At 48.4% G+C, this 12,968-nt stretch overlaps 1 protein-coding gene across 1 annotated transcript; it reads right to left on the reverse strand.

Annotated features, from left to right (window-relative positions):
* Positions 1–11,292: 11,292 nt before the first annotated feature.
* Positions 11,293–12,223, reverse strand: LOC112897633 (rRNA 2'-O-methyltransferase fibrillarin-like). Its single transcript, XM_025965980.1, has one exon. It carries the CDS (start codon positions 12,072–12,074, stop codon positions 11,502–11,504), a length of 573 nt encoding a protein of 190 aa, XP_025821765.1. The 5' UTR covers positions 12,075–12,223; the 3' UTR covers positions 11,293–11,501.
* Between the last annotated feature and the right edge of the window lie 745 nt (positions 12,224–12,968).

The following is a 12,968-nucleotide window of genomic DNA, read 5'->3' on the forward strand; positions in this document are numbered from 1 at the left end:
AGTTGCTTGGGGAGCTTCTTCTTCGACTCCTTAGCAATTTTGCCAATAAACTTGGCCTTCACCTTGCCCTTCACTTTACTCAAGAGAAAGTGGTTATTTTGGAACATTGATGAGTAATTCTTGGGTAAGTTAGGAAGAGGACGTGATGGTAAAGTGCACTCCCTAGTGTGGTGCCCGGTGACTTGGCAATGTTGGCAATATGAACCAACTTCCTTGATGAAGCTTGTCTTGATCTCCGGAGAAGGAGTTGTAGCCATGTTTGGCTCCGGAAATGAACCAAGACCTCTCTTGCCATAGTCACGGGCATTGTTAAAGAGAATCTCCTTGTGGATGTATTCTCCTCTTGAGAGTTTCTCCACACTACTCTTGAGGCTTGCCACTTGATCCATCAATTCCTTTTCCCTAGAAGGAGCAAGCTTGGACACAATATTAATGGCATTTGCATCAATGAGTAGGTCATCACATGAAGTAGAAGCATTGACCTTTTCATGAGCAAATTTCTCTAGACTTGGGTCAATAACTTCATAAGCAAATTCAAGTTCTTGATACTTGTGAGCCAACTCTCTATGCTCTTGTTTGAGCTTTTTGTGGCTTTCTTCAACTTGCTTAGCAAGTACAAGTGACTTATTGTGCTTTTTGAGCAAGTCATTGTACTTACCAAGTAAGTCGGAGTGGGCAAGCTCTAACTTGGCATGAGTGCTCTCAAGACTTTTGACTTTGCCCTTTTTCCCTCTTGATGACGGATGTATACTCATTAATGAGGTTAGTGAATTCATTAGGATCAAGCTCTTCGTCACTATCATCTTCAGTATCTACCTCACATACCTTGGTGTTACCTTTTGCCATGAGGCACATAGGAGGCGGAGGTAGAGGTGGTTCTTCATTGGTGAGGGCGATGGTGACGATGTCTTCTTCATCACTTGAATCTTCACTTGATGAGACATCGGTCACCCACTCTTGTTTTTCCACCAAGAAACTTTTCTTGGTGTGCCCTTTCTTCTTTGGGAAGAGCTTGGTCTTCTTGTCATGGGTCTTCTTCTTCCCAAATCTCTTGTTTTTGTTCTTCCTCTCATCTTCTTCATCATCGCTTGAATCATGGCGATGCTTGCTCTTGTTGTCCTTGTTCCTTTTATCCGGCTTAGGGCAATTTGGACGGATGTGACCTTTTTCTCCACAATTGTAGCAAATCTTGTTCTTGACATCCATTGGCCGGAACATTCCCTTTTTGGAGTCAAAGTTGAAACCCTTCTTATTGATCTTTTCATTCAAGCGTGTGAACTTTCTCATCATGAGAGCAAGTTCTCCATCATCTTCAACGTCGGATGAGCTTTCATGATGATCATCTTCTTCGTTGCTTGAGCTTGAATCTTGCTTGACCATCTTGAGCTTGCGGGATTTGTTTGTCTTGGTCTTTAGAGCAATTGATTTGCTTGAAGTTGGCTCTTCGGACATACCAAGAATGCTCATTTCATGAGCGCGAATTTCCCCCACAAGTTCTCCCACTTCCATTGCGTCAAGATCCTCCTTTTGAAGCATAGCATTGATGATGTTATACTTGAGCTTCGGGAGGAGCATGAGAATCTTGCGATTGATGGAGGCACTGTCAATTTTGGATATTTCAAGTGCATTAATGTCCTTGACAATGACATTCAAGCGAGAATACATATCATTGCAATTTTCATGAGCTAGCATTTTGAAAGAATCATACTTAGCTCTAAACAAGTGATATTTTTGCTCACGAACTTTAGTGGAACCTTCATGAATTTCAATGAGCTCCTTCCAAATATCACTTGCTAAGTCCATGCCATTGACTCTAGCAAAGACTTCCTCACTAATAGCTTCGAAAATTACATTTCTAGCCTTGGCATTCCATTTTAATTGTTCGGTGGTGGGAGTTCCGGTGAACCCGATCTTAGTTGCCGACCACACTTCGGGGGCAATCGCATCAAGGTATGCGGCCATGCGAACTTTCCAATAAGCAAAGTTCTTGCCCTCGAAGTGAGGCGGCGAACCACCCATCTTGGCCATAGCTCTAGGCGGTGAAGCCTAATGATCCAAATGAGCAACGAGGCTCTGATACCAATTGAAAGGATCGATGGACCAAGAGGGGGGGTGAATTGGGACTTTTTCAATTTCTAAAACAAGGTAAAGCAACTTTAACCTATGCAAAGCTAGAAAGGCACCAATTCACCAACCGGGTAACTAAACTACCTATGCAAGCTAGGAAAGATAAAAAGAGATAAAGCCTAGCAAGGTAGAGCAAAGTAATGATTCCTAAATCAAGCACATGAATAAATTGCATGAAAGATAATGCTTGAATAAATAAAGTGGACAAGAGACAACCGGATTTTTTTCCCGTGGTATCGATATGTTGGCACACACCCCTAATCCACGTTGTGACACTCACAAAGAGTTTTGTCACCTCCCAAGTCACCAAGATGAGGGCGCTCACTAAGAGTCTCCGTTCACCATCCCGGTGTGGTGGAGATCAAGCCACGTACAATCTTCTTCTCCGGGCTCCCACAATCCTTGGCAAGCTCCGCGAGAATCACCTCGATCACCAAGATCGCCTAGGTGATGCCAATCACCAAGAGTAACAAGCTAAGGCCTTCACTTGAGCAAGAACCAATCACCAAGAACGGATGCACACAAGCTTCTCTCTACTCAAGTCCTTAATCTTGCTTCTTGAATGATTGAATGATCAAATATGTGAAATGATGAAAGCTCAAGGTGGCTCTTGACTATAGTATGAGTGCTTGGATGTTGCCTGGTGTCAAGAGTAGCAAAATGACCCATTGGAGGGGTATATATAGGCAGCTCACACGAATAGAGCCGTTGGAGAAAAAGCTGCCAGAAAATTGCGTAGCGTCGGTTAATCCGACGTACCTCCAATAGTCATCGTCGGTTTAACTGGTGAATGTAAACTACCCCTTCTGAAAACTAGCCGTTACAGCTTGGGCAGATTAACCGACGTATCATCGGTTTAACCGGTGAGTGTAGTTGTCCACTGATCAACTGAAAAACCAAGTCTCTGGACAACTGCACCGACGTCCCATTTCTAATATCGTCGGTTTAACCGGTGAGTGTAGTTGTCCACTGATCAACTGAAAAACCAAGTCTCTGGACAACTGCACCGACGTCCCATTTCAAATATCGTCGGTTTAACCAGTGAGTGACTTGTCCAGACTCTGCTGACTTCGTTTAACCGACGTATAGAAAAGTTGAGGCGTCGGTTAAACCGGTGTTAAGGACTTTTCCTGATTTTGCCTTTTCTGATGTGAGTCTTGAATGAAATCCAAATATTCTTGAGATATGAGTTGAGAGCCACTTATTTGAACTTCCAGAAACCTGAGTGACCATTGTGTGCATCAATTTTCAAATGACCATGTCCATGCTCAAGTGACTTAGCCTAAAACCCCTCTTAATAGTGCGATCACTACAAAACTATAAAACCTATACTAACCTAAGTGTCCTTCTCAACCTTATGACACTTAGGACTAAAAAGATCCTTAGTCTTGACATATTATTGAGTTGAATGCCGAGATCGCCTTTTTGAATAACGAGAATTAGGGCCTCTTTTGACATATGACCAAATGAGCGATAATGATCTATAAAGCCGCACAAACTCATTAGTCACAATAATGGTTGTCATTAATCACCGAAACATACCTTGAGGGCCTAGATGCTTACAGAGGGGCCCTTCGGTCAGCAGCTCGAGGCGGTCATTGGCGTCGATCATGGCGATCACCCAGTCTATGCGCCAGTCCTCCCACTTGGCGCTGGAGAAGGCGCTGATGTAGGGACTAGACATCCCGTGCCACAGTTGGAAGTAGTAGGCGCCGACGGCGCACTTACTCCTCCCTGACCCGACCAGGGCGTAGAAGTGCCTGAAGATGGTGACGCAGGGATGGACCCCCATGAACATCTCCATGAAGTGGACGAAGACGGATACGAGAAGGATGGAGTGGGGGTGAGGTGCTACAGCTGGAGCCCGAACTCCTCAAGGAGCAAAAGGAAGGAGGAGGAGATCGGAGGGGCCAGCACGCAGGAGATGTACGCGTTGAAGAGGATGAATTCCCCCGCGACCAGGTCGTTGAGGGAACTCGAACCTGCTCGGATCTTCCGACCAATTCCGGCGTGGTCCAACCCAAGAGGCGGCGCACCAAGTCGAGCTGCTCCTGATGCTGGAAGTGGCGAGGATGGCTAAGAGGAGACATGGTGGAGATTGCCACGGAGGCGAGGGGAAGGATCGCAAGGATGCAGGAAGGGAAGAAAGCGCCGGGAGAAAAAAGCAAATCGCAAAAGTGCGAGTGAAGATGAAAGGGCGTTGCAACATCTAGAGAAGGCAAGTGCGAAAAGGTAGCCAACCCCTACGGTGCATGCCTTTAAATAAGGTTGTTCCCCCTTTAGACTCCACAGTGACCGAGGGGAATCTGAAGAGTCGATCGCACCAAGCGCCCGCCTCTTACCCCCTATGACCGGTGGGCCCGGGCCTTCCAGTCATAGGCATGGTCGCTGGAGGCGGGAGGAAAAGGTGGAATCGGAACCGCTAGTACAACAGGACATGCGAGAATAAGACGGAAGTTGAACCGTCAGGCGCGTAGAACATGGGCAGTGGACGACGCCTCGGAGATCTCGCCGGAGGGGGAAGTCCTTCTTGCCCCTTCGCAATGGGTGCAAGCTGTCCACCCAGCACAACACAAGATTATGGCCCCACCTGCGGGTACGTACCTCACCCGAGGTGGGCCCGGAGGCCTCTATCGGCACATACAGATAGGGGTACCTCCTACTAGTGTATCCAGCCCAAGGGGAGTGAGGATATCCGTAACCTCGCACTAAGCTTCTGGGTGACAGGCCGTACGGCCCGAGCCTGACAACAGGGGGCACGGTCTCCGGACCTCCCCCCACATACTAGCAGGTCCGGCGCCTCCACGTGCCCGCAAGGACAAGATGCTCAGGAATGGCTACCATGGGCTCAGACCACCGCGGGATGGTCTTGCGCCCCTACGTGTGGAAGCCGGACCCCCAGGGGGCCTGAGCGCCTGGGCCAGCCAGGGGGCCCGAACCACCATCCCTCGGGGGAGGAGGTAAGGTGCCGCCACGTGCTCCTAAGGGAGCGGCCGCTAAACCAGGGCCGCCATGTGTCTGGCGGGTTCCAGCCTTCTGCGAGAAGCCAACCCAACTACCGCATTAAATGCGGGTGGTTGGGGTGCGCGTGCCCGAGACAGGGCATGGGCGGCCCTCTGACACGTTGGGCAGGTATAGGTGACAGCATAGTAAGCCCGCCAGTTAACGAGGCGGCGCGTCACATCACTGTGCTGCATGCGTGAGCAAGGGATGTGTGGTCACATCACAGCGCCGCGTGCGTGAGCGAAGGGTTATTATGACCTGCTGCAGGAAGGCCACGGCGTGTGTTGCTACAGTGCGCAAAGGCTACAGCACGGCACGTCAGCATAGCCCCTTCGCCTGTCAGCGGGAGCTGACTCTACAGTGACAGCACGACTCCCTCTACGCATGTTAGTGGCAGCAGACCCTATGCCAGCGAGACGGCACATGACCATACCCTGACGGAGGATACGCATGGGGGCCGAAGAGGAAGATTTCCGAATCTGTGGCATTTAAGGCTCCAATGTGTACGTTATTTAAATATGTCGCCGGGTCCACCTGTCGGGGCCCCGCTCAGTGTACGCGCTCCCCTTGAGCCTATAAAAGGGAGAGCGCGCACGTTAGAACACAAGTTCACTCACACACAAAGCTCTCTCAAGTCCCACAAGACTCACACGAGTTTCACGGTCACTCTGTAGAGTTCACACACACAAGGAAGTGGACACCCACGCAGAGTAAGATGTTCCTCACCAAAACAAGCAATACATCTCACAGTTGACGTAGGATTTTACGCTCCGGCGTCTGAACCACTCTAAACCCTTGTGTGCTTTTCGTATTAGCCGCCTCTAGATCAAGCATTCCTTGACTTGCCCCAAACTCATCCTAATCTAGGATTAGGCGGGTGCACTCCGCCACCCGGCTGGAGAAATCCTCCGACAGCCTCCCATCGATTCCTCGCATGCACGGCTTCCCCTCACCCTCCTTGACCCATTCCGGCCTTAATCCTGCCCTTTCCCTTGCCGTGCAGGGCTCCCCGGCGATGACCTTAGTCCGCCGCCGTTGTTCCTCATCGAGCTGCCCTCCCTGCTATCGTCCTCTGCCTCGGGGGCTGCTGCTGAGCATTGCCTCAGTCCTTGTGCGCGTGCCCCGCACCATGCTCGCCCTGCCTTGCCATCGGCCGTGCCGTGTCCGCACGTGTGGCGCGCTGTGGCTGCACGCTGGCCGTGGTCAAGGCGGGTCAGCCTTGACCCGATCAGGGGCTGCCTGGTCCCTGGGCCTCGCCTGTCAGAGGCTCGGGTGGGCCCAAGCTGGCAGCTCTGCTGTTTAAAGGGTATTGTTAGATCTGAAAACTTGTAAAATTTATAGAAAATTGTGTAGATCTCCAAAAATTATGGAACTTATTTTGTTGAAACCCTTTGGTGTTGATCAACTTTGTAAAAATATTGTTTTCCATGTTCCTGTTACATAAAATGAGTTATGATTTGTTTTTGTAAAAGTGATTTAAATGCTTGGTAATTTCCCTGATGATCTAAAAAGACAAATATTAACTTTGTTAGATTCCTTATGAAAAAATCTATCCAGTTGTATATTTTGTTTTGCTGTAGCCTAGCTGTTTATTAGGGTTTTAGACTGTTTTCATGTTTGCCGCATGTAAGCCTGTTTATTGCATATCTTTTTAATGAAAAATGATAAAATGGTAAATCCACTCGTGTTAGCTTCTGTTATCTGTCTAGTTTGTATGGTAATTTTCTGAAAATTGTTTGATATGATTTTCATATATTTTTAAGATTTAACTTATTTAAAGTAGCTGAAAATTATCATGCTCATAAATAATTCTACAAAATTAATTTTGCTGCAAATCCAACTCTTATGAATTTGTGTTTATGTTCTCTGTATGCTCAAATAAATTCATGATTTATGCTTGCTGTATAAATTTCTTATTGATAATTCTTGCTTTAGGTTTTGTTGCTTAAGTGCTAGTGATACTTAGGTATCTTTGTTAGTAGCTCGTGTTTGTGTATCATTGCATGTTGTTCCATTCACTCTTCATTTCTTATCATTTCATGCATAAATATGGCACTATACTAACATATGCATCTATTCATGCATTTTACATTTTGGTGATCGAAACGCCGGAGAGCGAGCCCGTTGAGCCTACCGACACTGTTGAGCCCAAGTTCGGTGTCGAGTTCGTGGTTGAGCCGGAAAAAAACCAAGGCAAGAAGTTAAGCATGAATTTTTTTCCCGCTTAAATTAATTTAGTTTTAGTTATCTCAATTGCGTAATTATGGGTTATGTATTATATTTATTTATCATATTGTTGTACCTCCTTTTATGCATTACCTTCCTTGAGTTGTTTATCCGTGTCCTTGTCACATGTTGGTTAACTAATTAATTTGACTAGTTTCTTAGCCATGCTTAGAGTATTTTTTTTATAACTCGAATGGAAAAATTGGATTAGAGTCACACCACACTCACTTGGCAATTCTTGGTTGCACTTGTACGGCTTTGGTTTATGTTGGAATGGTGGTTTCTGTCAGACTCGGGTACACGGAACTGTACACATAGCATACTTCTTCTAGAATACGGGATGGGACATGTCCCACGCCCTACATCTGTTGTAACTACTCGTAGAGCAGTAAGACTACTTATACAGTAGCAAAACTAGTCGGACATGGTAGGAGACTACCCAAGAAGTAGTCGGGTAGGACTTCTGGGCTTGTATCCGACTAGGACTTCCATGTAAATCTATCCCCCAGACTATATAAAGACGGACAGGGAGCCCCTTGGGGACAATCACCATCAAAGGCAATACAAACCACATAGGACGTAGGGTATTACGCTCTTGGCAGCCCGAACCTGTCTAAACCTTGTGTTCCTTTGCACTTTCGAGTTCCTGATCTCGGCGACACCCTACCTGCAAACTCGCCACCTCGGGGGTATCCATTGATGGGCGTGCGGTAAAACACCGACAGCTGGCACGCCAAGTACGGGTGTTCATCGAGCATCCACCGGAGAATTTGATGGCATCCTTCAACTTCACCAGAGTTGTGCTCGACAAGGGCACAACTTTCATCTTCGGCTCCTAGTTCTGCGTCGCCAACAGTTTGGGTGGCTTCAACAACCACCTAGCCAACTCCAGGGAGCTGGAGGCTCCATCAACTTGAAGCAGCGATCTCGACGAGTTCATCAACCACCTCGACGAACTGCTGTTTCCTGATCTAGCCCTGCAGATTGAAAAGATATCCGTTTTCGACGTGACTTCCACTCGTGATGCATCAGATCTAGCCGGATCGGATTCAAACCGATCTGAAATGACCATACAATCTAAATCCCTCTCCGACTTAGAGGAAGATTTGGATCTGCTGCTCGAGATCAAGGACATGGGAGCCACCGTTTGCGGGGGGGGGGGGGGGGCCTGTTTTCGTCATCTACTCGGACTCCAACAAAGAGTACTCCTTGCTCAGTGCTACACCTTCAAGCCAGTTCCGAGAAGGACTCGAAGATGAGGAAGCCACCGCTCGTCGGGCGGCCCCCGCCCTTGAAAACCACTCGCAACCCGACAGCCACACCGAATCATTTTCGAGCAGCCATCTGGGTTTAGCCATAACATCAACACCGCAAGGACGTTTCGTGTACTGGAAGGGCTTTGAGCCCTCCGAACTACTCGATTACGAGTCCCGCCTTGTGGCTTTCACACAGAACTGCCCTTCCTGGAGGGCAAACCTCTTTCTCCCATCGCGGAAGAAGGAGGAAGTAGCACAGAGCTACTCCAGTACAGCCTTACGGCTAACTACTCACAGGATCGTCAAGTATGAAGGGCCTCCCTTCGCAACATGGAGAACGACGAGCTAGACCCCAGTATGACAACGAGCAACTCGCGGACGTCTCAGCCGACGAGCCCACAGCTGATGCTCCCCAGGATGAAGACGAGGAGCACCGAAGGATCGAGCAGAATGGTAGGGTCTAGAGAAAGGAGTCTTGGAGGCATAGTCCGCTTGGACAGATTAAGGACCGTCCGTGGATGACCATGGTTTTGAGCAACTTAACGTGCTACCACATATTCAATCATGGTATGGATGAGTCTAATACCTTCTTTGTTTTAATTATTGAGGCACGGTCTTAGATGCGTGGCCAACGGGCTATGTAGAGAGGCTTAGGGGTGTCCCCGGTGAAGCTAGGTGACTCTCCGCGTAAGCTAGGCGTGATTTTCAAAGGTTGAGACTTGTTTACCCCCTTATCCAACGTGGTCGGTTGGATGAGCCGCATGGTCCTTGCGTCATGTGGGTAAAGATGTACACCCTTGCAAGATTTAATTAATCAATTCGAATTGCCACGCTCTCGGTAATGAGCAAGCTCAGTATCCAATAAATTCTTTGTAGAAGTTTCAATTATGTTGGAAATAGTTCATATCACTTTTATGATCAATTATTTGTTCTTCTCCTAACCAAATAAAATTTGTGTTGTGGGTTGGGCAAGATTAATTAATTTTGATTAGAGAGCTAGATGTTAGTTTAGAGAGCTCATGTTTATGCAATAATTACTTAAAAGCCTCATCCTTGTTGAGCCCCTTTTGCATAATCCTTGTTTATATAATTGCGCAAGACTTGTGAGTACCTTTGTACTCATATTGCTTTTTAACCTAAGTTGCAAGTGAGCTGGCAGTTGTTTTTAGCCACTTCTACCCTGCCGATTCCGGCGCAGGAGGAGTATGTTGTTATGGACATAATGGTGCCCTTGAGCAAGACGTCATTGCTTTGTTGCGCTTTTATCAATTTATCCGCTGCGTAGTTTATCATTTGTGAGAGCATATTGAAACACTAAATTTTAACTACATGTCTCTATTATGTCATTTGTCATTTGTGAGCCCAAGGCTTGTATTCGAAGCTTGAACCATTTTTATTCCATGATTTGAACTTCTATGTCTTTGTAATATTTAAATGTTGAACTTATGTAATACTTAAAATTGCTCAATGTGGTTGTTTGGCGAAATGTGTATTTGTGAACAATATATGTATGCTTGATCTTAGGTATGTTGTGGAGCATATACCGGGACTACCGGATTTGCTTTCATTATATGTGAATTTGCATTGGTCAAATGTCTCTGCATATGGATTAGCATGTGGCGGTCAAGAGACGGGCACGTGCTAGGTGAAATTGAGTTGTTCTTACCGTCTGCGTGCATGTCTGATGGGCCGATCCGATCCGAGTGAACTTGTGAAAATGAGCCGAATTGGGTGGCATGGCTGCTACTGCCCCGTGTTTGCACGCATTGCAACCCACCCGGAACTAGTACACCAGAATGAAAATCTTAACTGAAATGCAATGATTCGACCTACCATGGCACTCGCAGGAGAGGAAGAAGCCAACCCAAGCCAACACACATCATGCAAAACCCGACCCGGCCACATTGCCACAACCGAGCCGTGCCAAGTCGTGATCGCGCCCTCCCGCGCGCCCGCGCAAGCGAGTCAAAAGGGAAGGCAAGGTGCGGGGGCGCGCGTACAGCAAAAGGCTGGCGGTCGTTGGCATCAACATCGTATCTCCCGCCGTCCGTTCTGAGTCCGTACAGTTTGGATCGGAAATTAATTTTTAATTCATGTCACTCTTACAGAGTTTTTTGATAGCGAATTAATTTTTAATTCATACAATATTTGAATGCTAATTAGAATATTATAAAATTAATTGCATAAATGGAGACTTATTCAATTATTAAAATAAATTAATTAAGTCTAATTAATCTATTATTAGTACAATATTATCAAATCATAAACTAATTAGATTTAATGAATTCATCTCGCGAATTAGTTTTTATTTATATAATCAATTTTATAATTAATTTATATTAGCTGTCCAAACATCCCATATCCCGCAACCGAAGTTTAGTCCGGGATACAAACCGTACTCCCTGCAATCAATGCTCCGGACTCCAGTGTGTCTTCGTCTTCACCGGGCAGCAATCACTCAAAGCCATTGTCCATTGATGGGTGATGGCTGACTAGTCTTGCACACTGTACAAGTGCGCAAGCTCCTGCAGCCTGACCCGACATGAATGGCATCCAGGGCAAACGATTTCTTCAGCTGTGTATAGTAGCAGAAATGTCAGTACACTCTCCAGCGATTTGCTTGCTGCATCTGCCCATGGCTAGCACTGCAGCTGAATTGCAGCCGTTTTCTTCAGAATCATAGTAATGGCGAGTAATTTGGCATTTCAATTGCGTCATATTCACAGCGCGCCGGCAGTCACCCACAGGATATCCGGTGAGGCCCCGGAAAGGAGGAGAGAAGAAGAAACAGAGGAAACAAGAACAGAGGCAGGGAGGGGGAAGACGACGTCGCGAGGATTCGGATCCCCCATCCGTTCCAGCCCGCACTCGCTCAGTTCAGTTCTCTTATTATTCCTCGATGGCGCCGAGCTCGATCTTGCCGCCGTCCGCCTCCGGGATGGCCACCAGCACCGGCCGCCAGCTCCGCCGCATCAGCAGGCTCCGCAGCCCGCCGGAGCCGAACCTCCGGCTTCCCCGCCACGCGCCGCCGCCGCCAGGATCCGCGCCCGCCCTCCCGCCGCCATCTTCCTCGCCGTCCTCGTCCTCGTCGCAGCTGCAGCCCCCACGGCGGCGCCCGGCCTCCGGGGACGCCACGAACAGATCCCGCAGCGTGCGGCCCCCGCCGCCCGCCCGGCCCCCGCCGAACAGCGGCCTCCTGACGTCGTCGTCCTCCTCCTCCCGCCGCGCGGCCGCCAGGGGCTCGCCTTCGCCACTCCCGCCGCCGCGGCGGCAGAGGAAGCGGCGCAGGCGCCCGCGGCGCCTGGCGCTGGCCCCCGCCCCGCCCCGGGCCCGGCGGCGCAGGCGGTACCCCGGGCTGGCGGCCCCGGTCGCGTACGCCGGCGCAGGGCTCCTCGACGGGCTGGGCGCCCCCGCCGCGCACCGCGTCGCCAGCAGCTTGAACCGCTGCGGCAGCGTCGCCATTGCCTCGCCGCCGCCTCCCTCCCTCCCCCACCCTCTCTCTCTCTCCTGTGTGTCAGTGGTGGCGTGCTGCGTGATTTGGACAGGGGCTACGGGGCCCGTGCGAGCGTTTTGTCCGCGGCGAGGCCTCGTGACCGGCGGGGAGGGGACGGTGGAGATGGGCCTGGCCGGCACGGATCGACGGAGGAGATGCGCTGGCGCTTTTGATGGGAACGGGAAGGGAGGGGAGGTGAGGGCGGCATGATGGATGGCTTAACCGTGGAGGACCAAAGGTGTGGTCTACAAAGGGTGGCATATGATTCCCCTTCCCCCCATAGGCCATGCCATAGATTGATGATTGGATGGTGATTTTGAGGGCGTTTTGTGCGCGCTTTATGTTATGTATGGCTAATTCCATTCCATCATGCTTTTTTTTCCTCTACTGATTCTAAGATAATGTAGCAAGTTGCTCCAAGAATTTATCAAGCACGATAGAATTAAAAGTTTACAACCGGTGATCCTATGAACACGCATGCATGGTAGTACTAGGGATAGCAGGGATAGTAATTATAGGGAGTTTTGATTATATTGTTGTATACTACCGGTTATCAGGGCCGTCCCGGCAAAATCCAGGGTCTGTGCCAAACTCTAAAAGGAGGCTTAGCAAAACGGAACTATAATAACGTATGGACTCTAATATATTAGGTAGAATAGGAATAAATGCCAATAATTATATCTAAATTCAACTTATAGTTGCATACATAATCTTTGTTTGAATAGTACTGTGTCTGGATGACGCGACTCATATATAATACACCTACTCATAGATCCTTTATGAGATTAAGATATATCCTTTATTCTTTTTTTTCTTTTAGCTAGAATTATATTTTCTCTTGGATCTTGGAACGTCTAATCCAA

Source organism: Panicum hallii, chromosome 6 (genome assembly GCF_002211085.1).
Source record: "Panicum hallii strain FIL2 chromosome 6, PHallii_v3.1, whole genome shotgun sequence".
NCBI lineage: Eukaryota > Viridiplantae > Streptophyta > Magnoliopsida > Poales > Poaceae > Panicum > Panicum hallii.

Bases quoted from the DNA above. Each gene is read 5' to 3' on its own strand.
- LOC112897633 (XM_025965980.1), bottom strand. From the start codon at position 12,074: ATGGCGACGCTGCCGCAGCGGTTCAAGCTGCTGGCGACGCGGTGCGCG.